General features: G+C 41.5%; 1 protein-coding gene across 2 annotated transcripts in view; it reads left to right on the forward strand.

Annotated features, from left to right (window-relative positions):
• The window catches only part of ubr3 (ubiquitin protein ligase E3 component n-recognin 3), a 38,318-nt gene that overhangs the window by 1,207 nt on the left and 15,119 nt on the right, over positions 1–21,992 (forward strand). Inside the window, exons 2-30 of one of the 2 annotated variants that reach the window (XM_047600359.1) lie at positions 581–720; positions 947–1,099; positions 1,414–1,569; positions 3,123–3,163; positions 3,378–3,444; positions 3,533–3,663; positions 4,234–4,462; positions 5,019–5,198; positions 6,173–6,306; positions 6,416–6,502; positions 6,581–6,646; positions 6,730–6,819; positions 6,914–7,042; positions 7,134–7,186; positions 7,278–7,411; positions 7,889–7,974; positions 8,069–8,210; positions 8,945–9,041; positions 10,867–11,008; positions 11,350–11,454; positions 11,537–11,707; positions 12,842–12,874; positions 13,740–14,185; positions 14,958–15,046; positions 17,346–17,495; positions 18,589–18,722; positions 19,240–19,350; positions 19,691–19,891; positions 21,039–21,175. In XM_047600359.1, coding sequence (XP_047456315.1) covers positions 581–720; positions 947–1,099; positions 1,414–1,569; positions 3,123–3,163; positions 3,378–3,444; positions 3,533–3,663; positions 4,234–4,462; positions 5,019–5,198; positions 6,173–6,306; positions 6,416–6,502; positions 6,581–6,646; positions 6,730–6,819; positions 6,914–7,042; positions 7,134–7,186; positions 7,278–7,411; positions 7,889–7,974; positions 8,069–8,210; positions 8,945–9,041; positions 10,867–11,008; positions 11,350–11,454; positions 11,537–11,707; positions 12,842–12,874; positions 13,740–14,185; positions 14,958–15,046; positions 17,346–17,495; positions 18,589–18,722; positions 19,240–19,350; positions 19,691–19,891; positions 21,039–21,175 — 3,834 coding nt within the window. The remainder of the gene's footprint in view (positions 1–580; positions 721–946; positions 1,100–1,413; positions 1,570–3,122; positions 3,164–3,377; positions 3,445–3,532; positions 3,664–4,233; positions 4,463–5,018; positions 5,199–6,172; positions 6,307–6,415; positions 6,503–6,580; positions 6,647–6,729; positions 6,820–6,913; positions 7,043–7,133; positions 7,187–7,277; positions 7,412–7,888; positions 7,975–8,068; positions 8,211–8,944; positions 9,042–10,866; positions 11,009–11,349; positions 11,455–11,536; positions 11,708–12,841; positions 12,875–13,739; positions 14,186–14,957; positions 15,047–17,345; positions 17,496–18,588; positions 18,723–19,239; positions 19,351–19,690; positions 19,892–21,038; positions 21,176–21,992) is intronic. The other variant, XM_047600360.1, reaches the window with a different exon arrangement.

A 21,992-nucleotide genomic window follows, 5' to 3' on the forward strand; every position in this document is an offset into this window, starting at 1 on the left:
TTAAATACTTTTAGACACTACTATTGGGCTAATTCCATTGGCTTGTGGTTTAACAGTGACTGGCCCAACGCCATACCTCTATTCTTGACTGTCATAAACCTTAATGCCCAGTCAAAGCTTAGATAAGATAGTCCATTAAAATATATTTAAAACCTTAACAAATAATTGGGCTGCAAGGCAATGCTAGGTCATGGCAGAGGGCTGTTGTCGTATTAAAGCTTTGGTGCATATATTTATTGTGAACTGATTCATCACAGTAATATGCAGGCATGACCCACATGTGCAAGAGATGTATTAATTTGTGTGTTTGTATGTATCACATTATATGCATGGGTAAATAATTAAACAACTCCCAGATTTTTTTAAACCCTGACATTACTAATACGACATCTGCAGTATTTAATTCCGGATCTCGATGTTATTGCAAGTAATTGAACAAGGATAAAAAATAAATAAACGCACAGAGCCTCTATTTAAAGTGCATCCATTTCCTGGTGTCAATTAATTCCTGAAAGAATAAGAGTGAAGTGAGCTTCGACATTTGAGCGCTTAATAAAAATTTGTTCTTCTTTTCCGGCAGGTTTTGCAGACGGCATCGGTTGAGAACTGGGGAAAATATCCCTTCAATACCTCGAGACCTTCTCTTGATGTCTGAGATGGTTCTTCCCCGCTCGATCCTGTGTATCATACAGTATCTCAGAGATGGATATGTCGAACCAGGTGAAAACAGTAATGTTCTACATATACAGATTTGAGACAAGATACTTTTACCGTCTGACCAGCTAAACTTACCACCTATAAAAAAAAAAAAACTAACCCTAAACTATAATTATGAAACTATATATGTGTGTATATACATACATATACACTACAGCTATTTACATCCAAAGATAAGTCCACAAAGTGCTGGGTTTCATGGCTTGTATCTCTTATCTTGCTTTACCAGACACTTCAACTGAGAGAGATCTACAGAAAGTCCTGCAACAGCTGGAGCCTCAGATCTCATTTTTGGAGGAGCTTACAAAGATGGGAGGAGCAATGAGGACTGTACTGACAAAGATCTTGACCAATCAGCAAACATTCAAGGAGTTGAGCATGGGTAAATATTCAGACAAGAATTTCTTACCGCAAAACTAGTTTGTAATCGTCAGGCCCTGTCATACCACAGATTTATTTCGTTAACGGAATGGTTTAAGTAGTGCCGTTAATTTCTCCAAAATGCCTTTTCTTTAGCGCTGCCTCTTACAGTTGCACTGCAACTATTGAGGAGACTATGTCTATTCTATTCTATTCTATTCTATTCTATAAATTTTCAAAACACACAAACATGTGAACTGTTATCATGTTGGGGTTTTTGTTCTTCATTTTGACATTTCCTCATCACATCTTTTCTGTTTTGCTTTGCTGTTGCAGGCCAAGAGGAGAATGTGTATGCTAAAAAGAACTATGACAAATATTTGTCAGCGTTGAAGAATTCAGGTCTGGTGTCTGTGGAGGAGAAGGTGCAAGGTGCAACTGCTGATCTCGCCGTTGGCGCTGAAGGAGGTGCAGGAGCCATGAGCCTACTGGGTAATATAATATGCATATATGTATGTGTATTTATACAATGCAGCTTAGACGTATTTGCAACCCACAGAATTTCTGCCTAAAAATGACTCTAAACACAACTTTCACACAGATTCTGAAAGTAGACACAAAAATAACCTAATCAAGAAATGAAACAGAAATAGTTTGCTCTGCGTTTCATTTATTCAGGAAAGTGAGCCAATATTACGAGGTGCAAAAGTAAGTGCAACCTGAGGATTACTAGTTTGTTTCAAGGTCAAATTGGTTCTATTGGTTCAGAAATGTTTCCAATCAATGCAATGAGACGCTGGTGTTGTTCAGTGTCCCATTCCCATAAATAAATAAAATAATAACAGGGCTATGTCACGATCTGATCTTCACAGCGCATGTTTCTGAAAGTGTATGATGATGCTGACAAAGGAGCTTTTTGAGGACCTCAGAAAAGGAGTTGTTGTTGATCGTCAGGGTGGAAAATGTTATAAAACCATCTCTAAAGAGGTTGGAATCCACAAACCCACAGTCAAACAGATGGTGACCAAATGAGTCCACCATCAGGAGAACACTGAACAACCATGGTGTTCATAGCAGACTGGCAAGGACAAAGCCACAGAGTTTCCAAAAAGAACATTTCTGAACGTGTCTGCAGTTTGCTTAGCATCATTTGGACAAACTGGAAGACTACTGAAAAAAATGTTATGTGGCTGAATGAGACCAGAATAGAATTATTTTATTTAAATGAGAGGCTTGTGTATGGAGACAAAACAATAAAACCTCCTCCCGGTGAGGCTGGTATTGTCTTTGTTTGGGCCTTTTTTGCTGGACCGGGATGGATTACCATCACTGATGGATGAATGAATTCTTAAAGAAAATGTCATGATAGGGAAGCGGTAAAATATCTCCCAGCCGCTGCAGACGATTAACCAGAAGTCAGCGGAGATATTTAGTTGCTGTCATTGCTGCTTCAGGGGGCGTCACCACAGATACTGAAAATAACAGTTCACTTACTTTTGTAACTCACAGTTTCATTTGTTTGTTTTTTTTTTTTTTTTCTCCTCCGTCAAGACTTATGTGAAAATCTGCTGATAATTAAAGCTGCTGCCCGCTGCTCCAAGTGTGCTCCATGTGTGTACAAATGAATAGGTTAACCGCAGGCAAATCTCCCCGTTGTGGGATCTGATCAGGAAGACTTCATGTTTTCTGGCCTTTTATGCTGTAGAAAGCATTTCTTCGCTGTCACAACCCCTGTATATTAACACTTGGTTATCTGCCAGTTTCTATGCACAGTCCTTCTCTGGGACATATCTCGTGCCACATAGTATTCATACATGATATTATGAAGTAATAAAATGTATTCCCAAACCAGCATTGACCTTAGTACTTACTGCCAGAGGGACCAATCAGTTGGAACGCACGTCGCATCTTATTTTAACCACGGTGGCCACAAATTGTTTTATGGCATCAGTGTGTGTGTGTGCGTGTGTGCGTGTGTTTGTCAACCAGCAATGGCTGCTGCAAATTACTGCTTGTGGCTAAATTATGTTTTTTTCTTTTCGTAGGAACCACTGGACCAGGAAGTCCAGACGAGTCAAGTAAAGAAGTATGTGTCATTATCTTTGATGAATTAAAGCTTTGTGAATGCATCATTTTTTTGTATTATTGTCTTATATAATCATAACTGACGATAGCTCACATCGACGTCTTTGTATTCAGGCTGTGCTCAATATATTTAATCAACGTGTAAAATTAACCTATTTTAGTTTGGACTGATCTTCAGCTGCTGTTTAACATTCACGCTTTGTTTCCCTCCAAAGGAGGATCAAGATGGAGGACAGTCTGTTGGTCAGAGGAAGAGGGTTAAGCTGAGCAGCAGTACCAAAGGTATGTGTGTTGAAAAAGTTTATGCTCCTGTATCCAAACTCGATATAACTGCCTGCTCATCTCTGTGTGTGTCTTTTCTCCCCCTCAGACTCGTGCATTATTGAATCTCTAAAGCATAAATGTTTTCTGGAGGAGTTGTTGTTTTGGACGATAAAATACGAGTTTCCTCAGAAGATGGTCACCTTCTTATTGAACATGTTGCCCGATCAAGATTACAAGGTATTTTCTCTCACGTGGTGCATGTCTAGTATTTCGTTGTTTGGATTGCTTTGCATTTCATGGTAGAGACTCTTGGTTACCCTTTAAATATGCTCCGTTTAGACTCATCAGTCATAACATCGTGACCGCCTGCTTTTTGTACCTTTTGTTTGCACTTTTGACAATGGAGAGTGGTCTACATGGTCACCCCGACTGGTCTGTGGCTACGCAGCCGCATACAAACTGCACATTGTGACGCCTTTCTATCGGAACCTGCTTGAGGTTTTGAGGAAAAACCCTCTCCAGTTTTGGGGATACTCATCACAATTTAGCTCTTGTAAAATTTGCTCAAATCCATCCAATCGCCTAAGAGGACAAAATGTTCTCTCGCTGCCTAATCTGTCCCGCACACCAACAGGTGCCATGATAACAAGAAGATCAGTGTTGTTCACTTCAACTGTCAGTGGTCAGAATGTTGTGGCTGATCGAACAGTACATGTTAGGCTTTCTTGGCAATTTGAATCTTAATTAAAAGGGGCAGCTTTGACGACAATATGTCTTAATAGCGGTTTTCTCTTTCCACTCTGGCAGATCACATTCACGAAAACATTTGTTCAGCATTACGCCTTCATCATGAAAACACTGATGAAAAGCCACGAGTCGGATACGATGTCCAACCGCATTGTACATATTAGCGTGCAGCTGTTCAGCAACGAGGAGCTGGCTCGACATGTGACCGAGGAGTGTCAGCTGCTGGACATCATGGTCACCGTCCTCCTCTACATGATGGAGAGTTGCCTTATTAAAAGTGAACTTCAGGGTGAGTGTCTCAGACGTGTTGAGTTTCTAATCATTTTGCTATCATGCCCATCACACTCGATGTTAATATCACAGTTGATAAAGAGCAAAGCAAGTGGTTGAAGTGGTGGTTCAGAGATGGAACCCTACTCATCTATTAAAAAGAAAATCTACCATACCATGGGGTCATAGCTGATTGTTGATATTCTAATGGTAATAATTGCCCTCTGTCATTTTTAGTGGTACAAAGCTGGCAAACTGTTAAAGGTTATAAGAAGAAACACTGTGCTTCATTCATAAGAACAAAATGCAGCTGCTAATTGTTCTCTGCATTTGTCATCACATTCTCAGTCCTGGAAAAACATGAACAGATGTTTCATCCCTCTGGCCTTTCAAATTCTGCATCTCAGTCCCAGTCTCAGTCTTTTGTTAAGTCCGTAATAGCAACCAGGTGTTGCGCATCAGCTAATGTCTTTCTCCACACATTTGTCTTTTGATTTATTTGTTTGAGAAAACTCAAAAATGTCATTAACTTCAACTGGATGTCTTCACTGTTATTATTTTTTTTCCTCATTTAGATGAAGAGAGCAGTCGTCACGTCGTGGTGAACTGCAGCGAAGCACTTTTGAAGAACAACACATACTGGCCCCTAGTTAGTGATTTTATTAACATCCTCTCGCACCAAAGTGTAGCCAAAAAGTTCCTGGAGGACCACTCGCTGTTGATGCTGTGGATGAGCTTCGTGTCATTTTTCCAAGGTAAGTCGTGGCATGTTGTTTTGTTTTTGTTTTTGTTTTTCCTAACCAAAGTTGTAGTCCTGCACAGCATATCTCATTTGCTCAAACACACACAAATTTATACTCTGAAAGCAGCAGTGTTCAGGATTTATCGTCCTTGCTCCAGGACATTTCAAGTGATTCAAAGTGATTTGTTACCGAGGCATAATTTCTGAAAAGCCCTTTTTTCTGTTAAGTGGAACCTATTTTATTGCAGTATTACAGAGTAAAAGATGGATAAGGCCAAACCCGCTGTATAGCTGCGTTGTTGTCTGTTAATTCAGATAGAATTTAGATGAATGACCATACAAGAGGTGCTACTCTCAGACCCTACAGCATCCTCTACATCAACATCTCGTATCTGTGTTTCATACTGACCCGCTTGTTCCCGTCTGTTGTGGTTTCACCATCATCAAACCACTTGACTGCCAGTATAATGCCCCCATTATTTGTTATTCCAACGCTCTGAGGTCAAACATGACTTGATTTAAATGATCGCTCCTGCTTGTGCGGATTTACAGTCAGCATGTTTAGTCATTTGTCATCAAATAAATATAACTCACCTTAGAAAAGGTGACTCACACTGTGCTAGTGACTCTTTCACTGAATTAGAATTGTGGCTGGTGCTGCACGCTTCATAGGCAGACTCTACCACAACCCTAAAAATAACACTCACCCTGCTACAGTGAAACCCGCTGTAGCAGGGTGAGTATCCTCTTCCTGACTCTGTGACCAGAGTGTCACTATTACACTGTGGGCTGCATTGCTCCCGCCATAAACTGACGTTTTTAATAGACTTACAGCACGGGGATTTATGCGCACAGTTAATGTGTGAATGAACAAAAAATATGTTAAGGCTTAAAGCGTCTAGAGTCTGTTCAAAGTCTTGTTAATGAAGTGCTTAAATGAGCATTTAGGTATCACGTGTCTTTTAACCTCTTTACTTTCTGTGGCAGGCATGAACCTGAATAAACGGGAGCTCAATGAACATGTGGAATTTGAGTCACAGACATACTATGCAGCATTTGCAGCAGAGCTTGAGGCCTGTGCGCAGCCAATGTGGGGTCTCCTAACGCACTGCAAAGTCAAAGTAAGCCTTTACATTCCTGTGTCCGTTCCTGCCAGTCTCGAAGGATTAATAGAAGCGACCTTTGCTGCAAAACTTAATGCAACATGATTTTTTTTTTTTCTACAAACAGGAGACCCAGGAATATACGAAAACTGTGGTTCGCTACTGCTTGGAGACCTTGCAGATCTGGTTTGATGCCATTGGCTTCATTGATGAGGTAGGTTGAAATGATAACCCACCTTATTTACTTTTCTCCCTCCTTTGTTTCTTATAACTGACTACACATCTCTCACAGCCTGCTCCAAATCAAGTGACATTTCACCTGCCGCTCCACCGCTACTACGCCATGTTCCTCAGTAAGGTATGTCAGAGGCCGTCATCTTTTGCTCTGCACTTTATTTATTTTGCGTTCTTGAATTAAGTGTTTATGTGGAAAATTCCCAGGCTGTTAAATGTCAAGGCCTGGATCTGGACAGCCTCCTCCCCGACCAAGAGATGCTGATGAAGATCATGGTGCATCCACTCCAAATCCAGGTATCACCTTTGAAGGCTGTCAGCAGATTTCCTTTCATCAATTTCCGCAAGTCTCTTAGCACGTGCCAATTAAAACTTTGATCTGTGCCTGCAGGCATGTCTTTCAGAGATCCACAGCAACATGTGGGTCAGGAATGGCCTGCAGATTAAGGGACAGGCTATGACGTATGTCCAATCGCACTTTTGCAACTCCATGATAGACCCAGACATCTTCCTGCTCCAGGTTAGGCTCGCTGGATCACAGACCGTCCACACCTTCATAGAGATCATTATTTTCGTATTAATTTAATTTGCACTGTTTATTTTCATCTCAGGTTTGTGCATCGAGGCTAGATCCTGACTACTTTATCTCAAGTGTTTTTGAGAGGTGAGCTGATTTTCATATTAAAATTCTGCGTTAAGTACTTTTATTTCACAAATAGGTGATTTTGCACATTTTTTTTGCACGTCTGTCACAGGTTTAAAGTGGTTGACCTGTTGACGATGGCGTCGCAGCATCAGAACGCTGTGCTCGACTCTGAGCAGGAGCGACCGATGCTTGAAGGAGCGCTGACGTTTCTGGTCATACTGACGAGCCTTCGCATTCATTTGGGTATGTGGGACAACAAAGGATTCGCACCATGTGTTGGATTTACCTGTTACCAACGTTTCTCTTTGTTAATGCTGTTTTTTTCTCAGTTTGGCATATGTCCCAGGTTCTCTGAGAATTTTAATTTGCAACACTACTGAAAGAAATTAGGTTTTTACTAGTAGCATTCCTGTGAAGTTCCTCTTTCAACAATTTGAACTTTTCCTAACAGATTAACAAGGACTTACTCGGCCTTATCCAAGGATTTCTTGTGCAACATGCAGGTGCTATTTACAGACAGACGTTTGTTTAAAAAGGCACTTAAATCACATTAGTGGTTTAGGCAAACCTGAAACCATCAGTGCTAACTAACTGGTATTTGATGTAGGACTTTAACAAAGTATTATAAGATGATTTGGTTGTTTTGTCCATCTACCGTCATAAAAAAATCCAATCTCAGTGAGTCTGCCTTCACCTCCTCCTTCTCACCTTCACTGACAGGAATGACTGATGACGAGATCCTTCGGGCTGAGATGGTCTCTCAGTTGTGTATGAATGACCGTACACACAGCGCGCTGTTAGACCTCGTATCCTTCAGCACTTAACAAATACGTCAAAAATCAGCCGCAGCATATCCAGTTACCCGTGACCATTTTTTTTTCCTTAAAAGTGGTTTCTTAGATTCCCGAGAATCCCAACCCAAAGAGTGGCATTGTGCCGGGAAGCTGTAGCTTTGAGGAGATGCTCTCTGCCGTGGCTGACTTCAAAGCACCTGTGTTTGAGCCAGGAGGCTCCATGCAGCAGGGCATGTACACACCTAAAGGTAGGATGAGTCTGGTGACGGCTACAGGGTTTTACTACCAGGCTATTGTAACAAGTAACAGGATAAGTGCTGCCATGCGTGGCCCAGGCATTGGTTGATCGTTAGCGCAGTGGCGTTTGTAACACCGAGGCTGTCTGACGCCCTCCACTGGACAACAGAAGCACTCTTTGCATTATTTAGGGAATAAGATGATCTAAATGAGGTGATGGAGATAAAAAGCTGCAAATAAATGAAAATATGTGTTCCACTTTTACTGAGGAAGTCACTGGCCTCTATTTTCTTATTTCAACAGAAAATTCAAAATTTTTTGTAACAATTAATTAATGAATCCAGCAGTAGCCTTGTATTTATATCTCATCATTAGATGCCCTGTGTATGATTATGATCATAATCTGTTACAATAACCATAAAGTAGTCATTGGTCCATCACTCACTTAGGTTTATTTCTTTTCTAAGACAGAACCAAATTAATGTTCAGTGCATTCTTGTGTAATAAAAGTCTTACACTGTGAGAGAATAATTTTTACTTTAAAACAACTGTCCAAACCTAATAGATTTTCAGACCACCTCTTTTCTTCATATTTACTCGTTTACATTCACAAGCTGAAATTCTTTTTCATGAGGATACCACTTGGGGGCAGGCTTACGCCACCTACACAGCGGGTAAAACAGAAAAAAAGTGAGTCACTTTATAGCAGAGGTTACAAAGCATTTCTTCTCCTTTTCTCTTCTAGCTGAGGTGTGGGAGAAGGAGTTTGATCCCATCATGGTCGTCCTCAGAACAGTGTATCGGCGTGACGTTCAGTCAGCAATGGACAGATACTCAGCGTTGTAAGTCGACGCGTTTGCCTCATTTCTCCCAAATTAATGTAATTTCATTAATTTCTATGACACATTGTCTTTGCTCGACTGCGCCTTTGTTGGTGTTCGGTCACCCCCGACAAACGGCAGCCGCCACCACGCTCTGTTCAGTTTCACGGGGTCACCTCGCTCACCTGCTCATGAAGGGTAATGATAAGAAAGGCCACGTCCACCAGGTGCTAGAGTTAGTTCCAATTAGATAGCTGTCGAGAAGAATCAATATGTCAGGCCGAATTGTAATGGAATCGAGGAAATCTTTTTTGTTTGCGCTACAGACGTCTCCCAAGACAAACGTGTCGGCGCCGGTGAAGGAGATACCTTGGGGTTAATTTTCTTTACAGGTGCTGGTGTGTGAGTGTGTGTGTGTGTGTGTGTGTGAAGATGCTAATTATACCTAAAGGGTGTCTTCTGTGTTGGAAATATCAGTTGGGAAGATAGCCTTTCTATAATGAGATTTGGGGCATTTTCTGGTGTAGCTGTAATTTATGGATGGATCACTGAAGTAGTTAATTGGACCTCTTTCATACCCAGACTGCATTGTACGCTTTGTACACTGTCTGACCAAAAAAAAAAGTCTCACACTTTTTTTTTGTGAAAAAAAGGGCTCGCACTTTAATATTTCGTTGGTCCTCCTTTAGCTTTGATTACAGCACACATTTTCACCAAGATGTTGTACTGATGATGGGAGAATCTGGCCACTGCATAAAGCCTTCTACATCACATCCCGTGTGTGAAAATGATGTCTCATGCTCCCTGAACCAGTATTTCACAATTTGAGCCCCATGAATCCTTACATTGTCATCTTGGAATATGCCCGTGCCATCAGGGAACGAAGAAAAAATCCATTGTTGTAATAACCTGGTCATTCAGTATGTTCAGGTAGACAACAGACCTCATTCTTTGGGCGTAATGTTGCTGAACCTAGACCTGAGAAACTGCAGCAACTCCAGATCATAGCACTGCCCCACAGGCGTGTACAGTAGACACTAGACATGATGGGTGCATCACCTCATCTGCTTCTCTTCTTACCCCGATGCACCCATCGCAGTGGTTCCCCACCATCCTTCCAGTTTCTAATAATGCCTCAGACGGTTCTTAATCCAATTTTAGTAGTTTTTGACATCTCCTTAGATGTTTTCTCTGCTTAATGCATGGTGATGATTTGACCCTTCTCAAACAGACATTTTTTTCTACAACCACGGGACGTGTCTTTCAACATGATTGTTTAAGAAATGACTGATTGCATCAGTTGGGGTTGAATAACTCGTTGCCAGCTGAAAGATAATCTCCCATGGCGTAATTATCCAATAGGAGGCTCGTACCTATTTGCCTATCTAAATCTCGGTGGCGTCTTTTTTTTTGTTTTTTGTTTTTTTGGCCAGCCAGTGTATTTGGTTGTTCCAGTGCAGATGAAACCGAGGCGTATTTCTCCTTCAAACATATTGAAGCTGCCATTGCCACCTTTACAGTCTGGTACCAGCCTCGTGGTGCTCATTCCCACTGTTTGAATATGATGGATTGCCTGTCAAGTGGCCCTGGTTCATGTAATAATGATCCCATCATCGCTAATAGACTGCTGCCCGTCGGCTGTTCGCTTGCATGGACTGAAATCTTTTGCGCAGTGATTTACTCTGAACAGTGTTAGTTGTCACTTCACAAAATTATCTTATTTCTTTCAGCATGTGTCTTTCTGTTGATATTGAACCTTATATGCAAACTATCACCGGCAGCATTGGTGCGATAATTGCTTTGTCCTGTGTTTTTTTCCTCTTTATTTTTTTTCCCTGTGACCTAGTTTGAAACAGTTTGGCATCCACACTGGCAACCCGTGGCCACCGTACAAGGAAAGGACTCCCCTGCACCCTTGTTACAAAGGTCTAATCAGGCTGTTGCACTGCAAGACACTGCACATTGTGATATTCACCCTCCTTTACAAGGTGAGCCTTTTAGGGACTATCCTCGCAGTACGATACAGCGCTGTCCTCGCGTCTCATTTTACACCTTGAGCTAAATGTTTGGCATATTCAATTAGCGCACGAGTAACGTGACTTTGCCATTAATTGGTGCTGACACGGAACAAGATCCTGGTACAATACAAGACTGACAAAATGCAAAGCGTGCAGGACAAAACGAACAGCTCATATGGTGTTGATGAGGCCGAGTGTGTTTTAAAAAGGACAATTTCACTGACATGAACAGATGTTTTGAGTGTAACAACACAAGCATTTGGCATCAGTGGAGAGGAACGGGATAAAATATGACTGTCGGTATGTTTCAGATATGGATGGATCACCAGAACATGTCTGAACATGTGCTGTGCATGGTGCTGTACCTCATCGAGCTGGGCTTGGACAACCAGGTTCAAGACAACAAGGAAGATGAGGTGAGCTTTACAGGGGTTTAAGGTAAAGCCAGTCTCCTCACCGCGTAGACATCTTGTGTCTCACTGGACGGTATTCTTTCAGGAGCCTTGCATTGAGGAGCACTGTCACGACAGCTGGTTCCCTGGCACCAATCTCCTGTCCAATCTCCACCACGTTATCAACTTTGTGAGAGTTCGGGTTCCTGAGACGGCTCCTGAGGTGAAGAGAGAGACCCCTCCCAGCACCAGCACTGAGGCTTCCTCTTATGGCCAGGTAAGAGCCAGCACTGCCAAACGGTCTAAGTACGGATAATAAAAGGGTTGTCTTACTTTATCCTAGCAACTAGTTTGTTATCAGCTGCATATTTCCCGCCCGTGCACTGATGAAAGTTGAACATCCAAATGTTCAAGATCCAGATAATGTTCGCAGGTGTTGTTATAGGACTTCATCAGTTAACCAAAACTGTTGGCTACCAGTTTTGCCGTGTACCTGCATTAGTAGCTACTTAAAGATTTGCCATGAATGCCATATGATTAAAATACACCATCCTGTGTTACCCCATGTGTGTTTAGATATACATCTGTTTCCACTCCTGTTTCCATTTATCATGCTAAGCTAACTGGTTGCTTGCTTTATATTTACAGTTCAGGCATGAGAGCGAGGGTCAAGAATTTAAAGGTCTATCCAAAACAGGCATTACTACCGGTCTGCCTCGATCAAAAAAGTAAAGAATAATGAGAACTTGAGGAAAGGAAGACGTTTACCTTAGTGTGGATGATGCTGTTTTTTTAGGAATTGCCTTACTATGTCTGCAGTAATTGACTGATGGAGAACAGTCCTGAATTTCTTTTCATGAACACACAAGAGCTGAGTTAGGTAAATAGATTTCCGAAAGTTCAGCCACGGCCATGAATCCAGCTTCATTTATTGTAATATCACTGGTGTTGCTGTACACTTAATAAACCCAGTTTGGTAGCGCATTGTGGTTTGATTAATAGAGTGGTGGTGCTAATCCGTTCTGCAAACTGATTTTGATAGAGCAGAGTTTTGCAAACTTTAACATCCGTCAATATTAGATTGTTTTGACTTCTCGGCGAGGCAATGGATTTTCTATGAACTCGCCACCATCAAAATATGTTGTTTAAAAACGTAAATTGTCTGTATTTTTCCAGAATGTTTGTTTGAATAGGGTAACTTGATGGTGAGTAGGTCTTCGTGACAGTAGGGATCCTTGGACTTTGTCTAATTTATCTTAGTCTGAGGAGCTGCTTCGTCGATATAGCTACAGGATGTTCATTTGTTAGACTTTACAGGTCTGTGAGCTCTTCTTTGAAGTGAATAGATCCTCTTACATTGTTAGTTTGGTGCACATCGTCATTACTTTTACTTATTTTGTCTGTACCACAGAACTCCAGGCGTCTTACAGGGAATTGGAGAGAGGTAGCTGTCCACACCTCTTTTTGTTATAAAAAGAAACGCTAACGGCTTCGATGACACTAGCAGCTGCATTGTCCATGTTTTATCTCTATCATTAAAGAATTTCTTTGCACGGGGTTTTCTTTTGTGCTTTGCAAAGGAGGCCTGCCTCGGTGTGTTATGTACGGCGTGTGTATAATGCTATGCTTCAGCAGTTTCCCTCCCTCTTGACTGCTGAAACTAATTACGTGTGTAATGCAGGTTTGGGGTAAATGCATTTTAACCGCATGTCAGAATGATTGATGTTGCCTTGACTGGGCTGTATGATGTATGTTTATTTAACAGTGCGGCCTGGGTCAGGTCAGGGCAATCCTTCAGATGGCTTATGTGCTTTTCATTAGGATGATTTGAATTTTCCCCATGAAGATGGCTTTTCTGGGTCCCATCGGCACAGGTGTTTGTCAAACGTCAGATGAAATTTTATAATGGACATTTTATTTTACTGTTTGTGTGTTGTTCCTGTGTAATATGGTAATAATACACCAGCTCCAGCCCATTAAAGTCTATCGTATTATTAGTAGTGATGGAGATTTAGGAAGTAGTGTTTGTGCATTTGTTTGCTTAAACATGCTAAAAACACTAGAGGTTGCATAGATGGGGTTCGTGTTTGCATATTGTGTCCATGTTGTGTGATGCTGATATGTATTGAGTACTGTGAAATGTTTTAATTAGTGCGTCTCTGTTTATTTATGTGCCACAGTTTTACAGTGGGACGTTGTAGTTTAGATAATGTGACTTGTAATAACAAACGTATCTTATCACATGAAAAAAATCTGCAAAAGTGTGTTATGCTGTGGCTAATAAATGTGTATCTTCAATGCTATCTCAGAACCTACGTGAAGCCCAGGTGTTCAGCCTGGTGGCAGAGCGCAGGAGGAAGTTCCAGGAGATCATCAACCGAAGCAACACCGAAGCCGCCCAGGTTGTCCGGCCCAAGAGCTCGTCGACGCGCTGGGTCCCGCCGGGCACGCCCCCGCAGCTGGTGACCGAGATCCTGGAGATCCGAGAGAGCATGCTGTCTCTTCTCATCAAGCTCCACCAGAAGCTGTCGTCCAAGCAGAACTCTCTGTCGGCGTCCTGGCTAGAGGACATGGACACGAGCCGGCACGCTCACGGAGACGGCATCACGGCCATTGAGCGCATCCTCACTAAGGCGGCCACGCGCAGCTGCCAGATCAAGCGTAGCATCCAGGACATTTGTGGAAAGGTGTGTCCTCCAGTGCCACCGAAGAAGAACAGTCCCACGGACAAGAAAGCCATGGATAAGGAGGAGAGGTAATAAAATAACGCACAGTTTCTATTTATTAAGTACCTTTTTATTTGCGCCACTCTCTCCTGCAGATTATGTTTATTATCTCTTTGTGGTAGTTCTTCATTGTGTCCATGCAGCTATCTGAGCGGACTTTGCCTTTTCACCTCACATTCACCCACTAGTCTGTGTCATTAATTTCCCAGCTCTAATGATGATGAAAGGAGCTATAACCATTTGATAATGGTCTGTTTTTTGGGGTTGGATTCACCCCAGAGACAAAACTATAGGTAAAGCCTCCGACATTCACTCGAACTAGACCTGTTTCCAGGGTAACCATCAGTCAGCATTGCAGCCAGTGGCTTTGATAACCGAGGAACCCGTCCTTCGAGCTGGATGTCGGCTCCCCTAAAGCCATCAATGGAAATCATTGAGCTGTGACGCTCCTGTCAGCATTTGTTTATGTCCTCTTATTAGGGACTTAATTTACAGTCAGCGCTCACAATGTACGTCTGCAGATCTGGGCTTCAACCGCCATATTAGTTTAATATACAACTTCTACAATGCAGCCTTGTTGAAATCAGACGCCACCTGTGTATAGAACATACCCTGTTGCATGGAAGAATTTACTGCACATGCTGTGGGGTGATCGGGACAGTCGTGTCCTGCTCAACAATCTTACTTGTTGCCGGGTTACTGTGATGCACATCTGTGAGTCTATCAGTTGTACACACACAAATGGTGTAAATTAAGGAGTAAAATCAACATTAATCAAACAGAATTTCCCCTGTCTTTCAGGCGTCAGAGGGCTAGAGAGAGACAGCAGAAGCTGCTGGCTGAATTCGCCTCCAGGCAGAAGAGCTTCATGGAAACGGCCATGGATGTTGGTAAGAAAAAAGGCCCTTTTCAAGACATAATCATTTTTACTCACTTATCCAGTTAACTGGAAAATATGCAGTGCGGGTAAGACAGCCACAGATTGTGAGACAGTGTTTTGTTAATGTTCTTAATTTCATTTTAATGTTTTTCTTCTTAAAAGTCAATTTTCAGTCAAGTAATCCTTTTCTGTCCGTTTCTATTCAACCTTAAAATTAGTTTTCACAAAGCTCTGTGGGGATATTTATGTCTTCAGCAAGCAAGTATTGAGTAGACTGCACTTTGCAGCACCGTGTACAACTTTTTCTAGGTTTTAGACAGTTTATATATTGGGCTTCCTCACACAGTACCATCAGGGATGCATCTGATTGGTATTAGTCCTGCATCACAAGACAAAAAGTACAACACAGATCATTGAGTCAGTCGTGAAGACTGGAGCAGCAGTGGAGACAGAACTAATCCATAGAGCTTTGGCAAGTTTGGAACAATCTACCGAGCAAGTACCTTGACTGTAGAAGTATTCATCGGAGAACTGGTGCAATCTTAAAAGTCTGGTAATACCAGATTCTGCATAGGTTAACTGTTTTCTGCACGGTATTAATTTGACTTGTCAATTAAAACCCACTAATGTTCCACATTATGCACACGAAGTGGCTAAAATGTTTGCTCTCCTGCTTCGTGCTCAAGACCTTTAAAAGCACATATCAACACTTTTTGTTTTAAGGACGTCTTGCTGCCGCAGCCCTTGAAAAAGACGCTGTAGGCCAAAATTAACCTATCACTGCTGTACTTTTTTTCCTTTCGCTGGGGCAAGGTGACAGTGGGCCGAGTCCTTGCGCGTCTGTCTCTGCGAGCCTTTTTAGAAGAAATTGAGAGGAGGGTGTTCCTCTGGGAGCGTGGGCGGCTGCTGGCTGTGAGGGCACACAGGATCAAAGCGCTAATAGTAGGCCAGGCTCCCGGGGCCCACCCTGACACAGCATGGTTAGCCGATGAATAATAGCCACTCTGTTCAGAGGACCGTTCTGGCAAGACTGTGTTCTGACGTCTTACTAAACTGCGACTGTAGCTGCTTCATTTCAAACTCTGTGCTGGTTTTGTATCACCTCTACTGAAACCTGATTTACAGAAATTGGGTTAATTGTAATTTATTCTATAACACCCGGATCCTAGTCACCTTTACCGCATTGCAGTCTGATAAAAACATAAATAAATCCAGGTACAGTAGAGGCCAGTGAGATTCTAATTTATCTGAAGAAACCCCTCTAAAATATTATCACCAATTGCGATCATGAAATACTGAACATTTGTGACACTTTGAGCACTTTCAAGTGTCACAAATATATTCTGCTGTTTGTGCGCTCCCATCCTGCCGTTTGTGCGCACACTCGCACACCTTGGTGGCTCGATGTGCCTGGATGGCCTGAGGCTAAGGCTGTAGCACTGACATCTAATGCAAACAGTTTTCATTTCCCCAGGAACACGCTGACCTCTCTTGAGAGCATGTTCTTCCGAAAAGCAATAAATCAATTTCTAACATAGCTTGACATTTCTCCACAGTGTTTACTGCTCAAATTGAACACAGTTCTTAACATTTAAAACTTATTTCACATCAGTAATTAATTTCCAGTGCCTTGCCAATGAAGCGGACATGGGGTGGTAGACTTGTGCGTATGTATATGTCCTGTGGGCTTTAAAAGTCTGTTTTATACACGTTTTTTTCATTAAAAATTAGAATATTAACTTAACAATCACAATGAAACTTTTTCATGGATGTCTGTTTGTCCTCTTCTAAATAGCATCTTTATATTTACCCATAAATCTTCGAGTTCTTTCCTTTTTATGAACGTTTGGTGTGGTTTTATTTGGGGCAGTGTTGTAACTTTTGATCCATTTGTGCTGTGCGTGCAACTAATCCAGTTTCCTCGAAGCCTTTCAGAGCGTCATTCACTGCCCCCTTAGCAACTTTCAGGTGGGAGCGCAGCTTGCAGTGACCGTCCTTCATGATGATTATGATTACCTCAATTTTTCATCTACCCAAGGGTTTTTCAGATATCTTCACCCTGAAGTGTTTTTCCCACAGTGTTGATTGCTTTAAACTCACCCACACATAAATCTATTACTGACAGGTCGGTGAACATGCATTTTAATTTTTCAGAATATCCTTACGTGCATATTTAAGTTTTAGTAATTATTGGCTTCACGGTGTCCTGAATCTTCGATCTGCGCCTTGATGTAAGGTTTACTTAAAAGGTCTCAACAAACAATTTTTTATTTTTTTTATTTATTTATTTTTTTTTTTTTTTGTGGCAGAATCCCCGGACACTGAGGCAGCTATGGATCTAGGAGCATCTGAAGTGATGGAGTCGGAGGTTCTTTACGACTGCGTGATTTGTGGCCAGAGCGGACCGTCCACTGAGGACCGGCCCACTGGCCTAGTGGTTCTCCTCCAGGCATCCTCAGGTATTGAATATTCCAGCATTCTCCCCCTTTCATTCTCAAATGCTGAAATTCAAAGAAAGCAATTACCCATCACCTTTTTTTTTTTTAATAAGTCGTCACCACTGTTCTGTCTCTTTATTGACTGCCGCACCTTTTAACAGTTATTCTTAACTCTTTCAATCCACTATGTTAGAAATATTTTTAGTAAGAGGGCAGTGGTTGTTTTAATTGTCTCATTTGTCATTACGCTATTGTAAATGTATATTAATATGTGGGGGAGCTGTGGAAGAGTGTTTAGTGGTGCAGCTTAGGACTGAAGGGTCCCAAGTTTCCCCTCACCCCTCGTACATTGGCTGTGGTGGCCTTGAGCAACCACCTAACCCCTGAAATTGCTCCCCAGGCACAGTCCTTAGAGACTGCAGCCCACTGTTTGAACAGAACACACTTCTGTGTGAACAAGTGGATGGATCAAACAACAGGAACATAATTTCCCCTCTGGGATCAGTACAGTTTGAATTATTATTATTAATTATTATTAGTTTCTCCTTTACGTGACAGAGAAGGACCGCTCACCCACGTAAAGGGCACGTTTGTTTAGAAATTAGTCGCATTGTAATATGGTTCAGAAGACTCTGACCTCAAAAATCAATAAATAAAATGAAGAAAAAATAATAAAATCTACCACCACCAACAATGCATCTACTATAGCCTACTATTACATCATCCTCCTCAGTGGCCAGGAGCCATCAGCCTTTAAAGCTGATCATAGTAGCAGCTTAAATCTTGAATTAAGAGTTAAAATGAATGAAATTACAAACATTTTGTGGATAGAGTTGCTCAAACAACACAGTTTAAATGTCAACTTGGGCTTTATGAAATTGGGAGTTGGGCATCCTACAGCATATACACAATATATGCTGACATTCTCAGTGTAAATGGTAATGGATTGATTTAGAAAATTGATAATTTGTGAACCGAAGCGTTCATAATCCCCAGCTGCAGCCTCTGTAATTTATGCAGATACTGCAATATCAAGTACAGTTTTGATACGTCTATAAAACTCTATTACAGCAAGATCAAGTCATTATCACTGACGGCTGTGCTTATCTTTCAGTGCTCGGGCACCGCTGCAAGAGCCAAGATCCTAAGAAGCTTCCGACGACTGATGAAGAGCACATTTATCCCGCGGACACGTGTGGAGTGGCTCATGATGTCAGGCTCACGCTAATGCAACGGTTTTTCAAAGATGTACGTGACATGCAGAAAATATTGTGAGAGGGAGCGGGAGTGAAAGGACTGAAAGAAACCAGATCGCAGTTTTCAGATACGGATTTGATTGTGTAAAAACAACGGCTCGCTGACATTTGGCTTATCTTCATAAACATGTCTCAAAAATGGTTGTGATAGTTGCATTTATAGTCCTTGTAATGGCTAGTACACATCATATCTTCTCAAACACAATGCTGGGTCACAGACAACAAAAGAGTGTGTATGGTTCAGATTTACTTTGGCTGATCTATTTTATTTACTTCCTGTATTGGATAGCGCCTCCAAACATCCATTGACTTGGAAATAATAAAATAATAAGATGATAAGATGAGCGTCGCTGCCTGCCGTCTAGTTGTACATAGTTGGTTAATTCACACCTTTTAAAAAAAGTAATTTTATTTATCGGTGCCACAAAATAGAGAAAAGCGGCGCTGGATGTTTGGAGAGGTATTTGCATACACTAATGGATGTGATTTTTCTCCTGTGAATTCTGCAGAGTTCTTGTCTTCAGTCTGTGTCGATAGGCTGGGACGGAGGCGTCTACGTCCAGACCTGTGGACACACTTTGCATATAGATTGCCACAAGTCGTACATGGAGTCTCTGAGGGTAAGATAAAGCCTGACCTCATGAAATGATTAGCTGATGGACGGGGGGTTAATCAACAGCAAATGATCGATCGTTTAAATCCCTGGTGAAATGCATACACATACCGTTTTTCTGTTTGTTGATAGAAAAGATATTAGTTAGACAATTAACACAGACACAATTTTGAATATATGATAATCACTTGTCTTTTGAAGCTTTCCAATAGTAAATGCAACATGGACCATAGTTTATTGGTTTAAATTTTCAGACCAGTAAATGTACAGTCTTGTCACCTCTGTCTTGTTATGAGTTAAGACTGAGTGGGTCAAATACATTTTACTTTCTTCTGTCCGTTTTCCAGAACGACCAGGTCCTTCAGGGTTTCTCCGTTGACAAGGGTGAATTTACGTGCCCACTGTGTCGACAGTTTGCCAATAGTGTCCTTCCCTGTCGCCCCGGGCGTGGCACAGAGGCCGGCACCTGGCACGCGCCCACCAACAAGAAGACTTCTGTGCTCGTGAAGGAGGTGGAAGATCTTCAGGAGAAACTCGGCCTTTTCCCAGTAAGTTTGACAATAGGGCATTTATTATTAAAAGCGCCCCCCCACGTTTCCACATCTGTATTCTAAACACTCTACAAATTCATTGCCATCTGGTGGCAACAGACAGTGATTATAATGACTACAATCAATCAGCTCACCCTGAATTGTGGGGAGTGTTGACCGATGAGCGGGATGGGAGCGGGGTGGTTCGTTTCCAGAAGGACTTTTCTTCTGTTGGACAGTTTGGAAAATAACTCATATCACATCCACCATTTAATAGTAAAAGCTTGAGATTCAAAATTTTACAGATTACTTTGTACTTGAACCATGTTAGACCATTTTTCCCATTCACAAAAAAATGGAAGCGTAAACATTAAAGTGATCGCTTTTCCCAAAGTTGAAAATGGATGAAAATGGCTGCAGTTGCATGGCTCCATCAACATGAGAAATCTGAAGTACAGCAACATGTCATGGCATTTTAGACTGCATGATCAGGTCATATAAGATTTTTCTAAGATTTGGATTTTAGGCCTGAATCTGGACGCACATCTAAGCACTAACCATGGCAGATGACTGTCAACTCTTTCTAAGTCAACACTTTAAACCAGATTCAGACCCTTTATTAAGCCACGAAGAATCAGCATTTCACAAACTATCTTTTGGAACCATTCTTTGTTTGATAAACTATTACATACGTGCATTTCTTTTTTTAATTATTAAATGTTTGTGAAACTCCCTCTTCCAACATTTTCAGACCAAGGATCCCAAACTGATGGACAGATTAAGTAGTGACCCCTACCTACTATATGTGTTCTATATTAAACTCGGCCTAGTGCTATTTATAAATATACATGGTTTTTATCATTTTGCATTCAGTATTAAGCTATTTAAATAATACACAGGTTCAAATATTAATTTTTTTATTTCAAACATGTGCAACAGTAGGGTGTTTGAGGAGGAAATTTACATATAAAAAATATTATAATAGTTTATATATAAAATATTTAATCAACCAAAGACTTTGCGACCCCCTTGCAGTCCCTCTGCACACCCCCTGTTGAAGACCTGTGCTCTACAGTATTTACTTTGTCAAGTGTCTTGTAAGGAAGTACTAAAAACTAGCTGTTCTGGCACAAAGTTAGAATTAATTCTGTTCTTCTCCTCTAAGACGGAGTCCAACTTGAGCAAAGAGATGGAGTTGGTAATCAAAGACATCAAGAACACCACGCAGAAGAAATACATGGACTACGGAAAGAACCCCGGCTCCCCTGACAACGATTTCCTCTTCATGTATTCAGTGGCAAGGTAAGAGCAGAGTGACGATGAGACTTAATGGAAAAGGACTAAACTTACACTTACATGTGCGCCACAACAGCTTATTGCTGGAGATGTTGACGGGGCGTATAATAGCTCAGCTGTGACTTTAGATTGAAACGCCTTCCTCGACACACAGTGCAAAATATATTATTAAACGGAGCTTTAACTGTGGGACAGGTTGTAGCAGATTGAGGGTAAAGGTGTTAGATTTAAGGTCAGCACTTAAGTAACTGGAGGCACGGTACTCGGCTAGAAATAGTCAGATGTTCCCTGTTAATGTCCCATGAGAAGGTGTATGAGTATCTCAGTAGTCAGAGCAGAATGAGCCTAACATCAAAGCCCTTAATCGATTGGTCCACGTTCAGAACGTCACCTGTAGTCACGGTCTTAAAAACGTCCGCAAAACACTAGTGACTCCTTTTCACTTCATTTCTAAGAAACCCATTTTGTTTCACTGAATGGCTAATTCTGATAGTTTGGAAATAGGCTGCCGGCTTTCTTTTCTGATTTGCGGCGCTGGTGTGATATTTCAAAGCTTATCATGAAAGAGTGAAATTATGGATTTATGATGTGGTCTTCTGCAAGTATATTCTTTAATTTGGTGATCTTCCAGTTCATCCCCCTAAGGTTGGCCTGAGGATTGCTGCCTTTTGATGGTTCTTTAAAAAAAAAAACTCTCATTAAACATGGGTGTCTGTGTCCTTTGAATGACTCCACTATATTATAGGTTTTGTCTTGGATTTTTTTTTTTAATATATACACATTTTCACACACCACTGACCGTTGAGTCCAGTGGAATAAATGC

The sequence above is a fragment of the Mugil cephalus genome, chromosome 12, assembly GCF_022458985.1.
Source record: "Mugil cephalus isolate CIBA_MC_2020 chromosome 12, CIBA_Mcephalus_1.1, whole genome shotgun sequence".
NCBI classification, from domain to species: domain Eukaryota; kingdom Metazoa; phylum Chordata; class Actinopteri; order Mugiliformes; family Mugilidae; genus Mugil; species Mugil cephalus.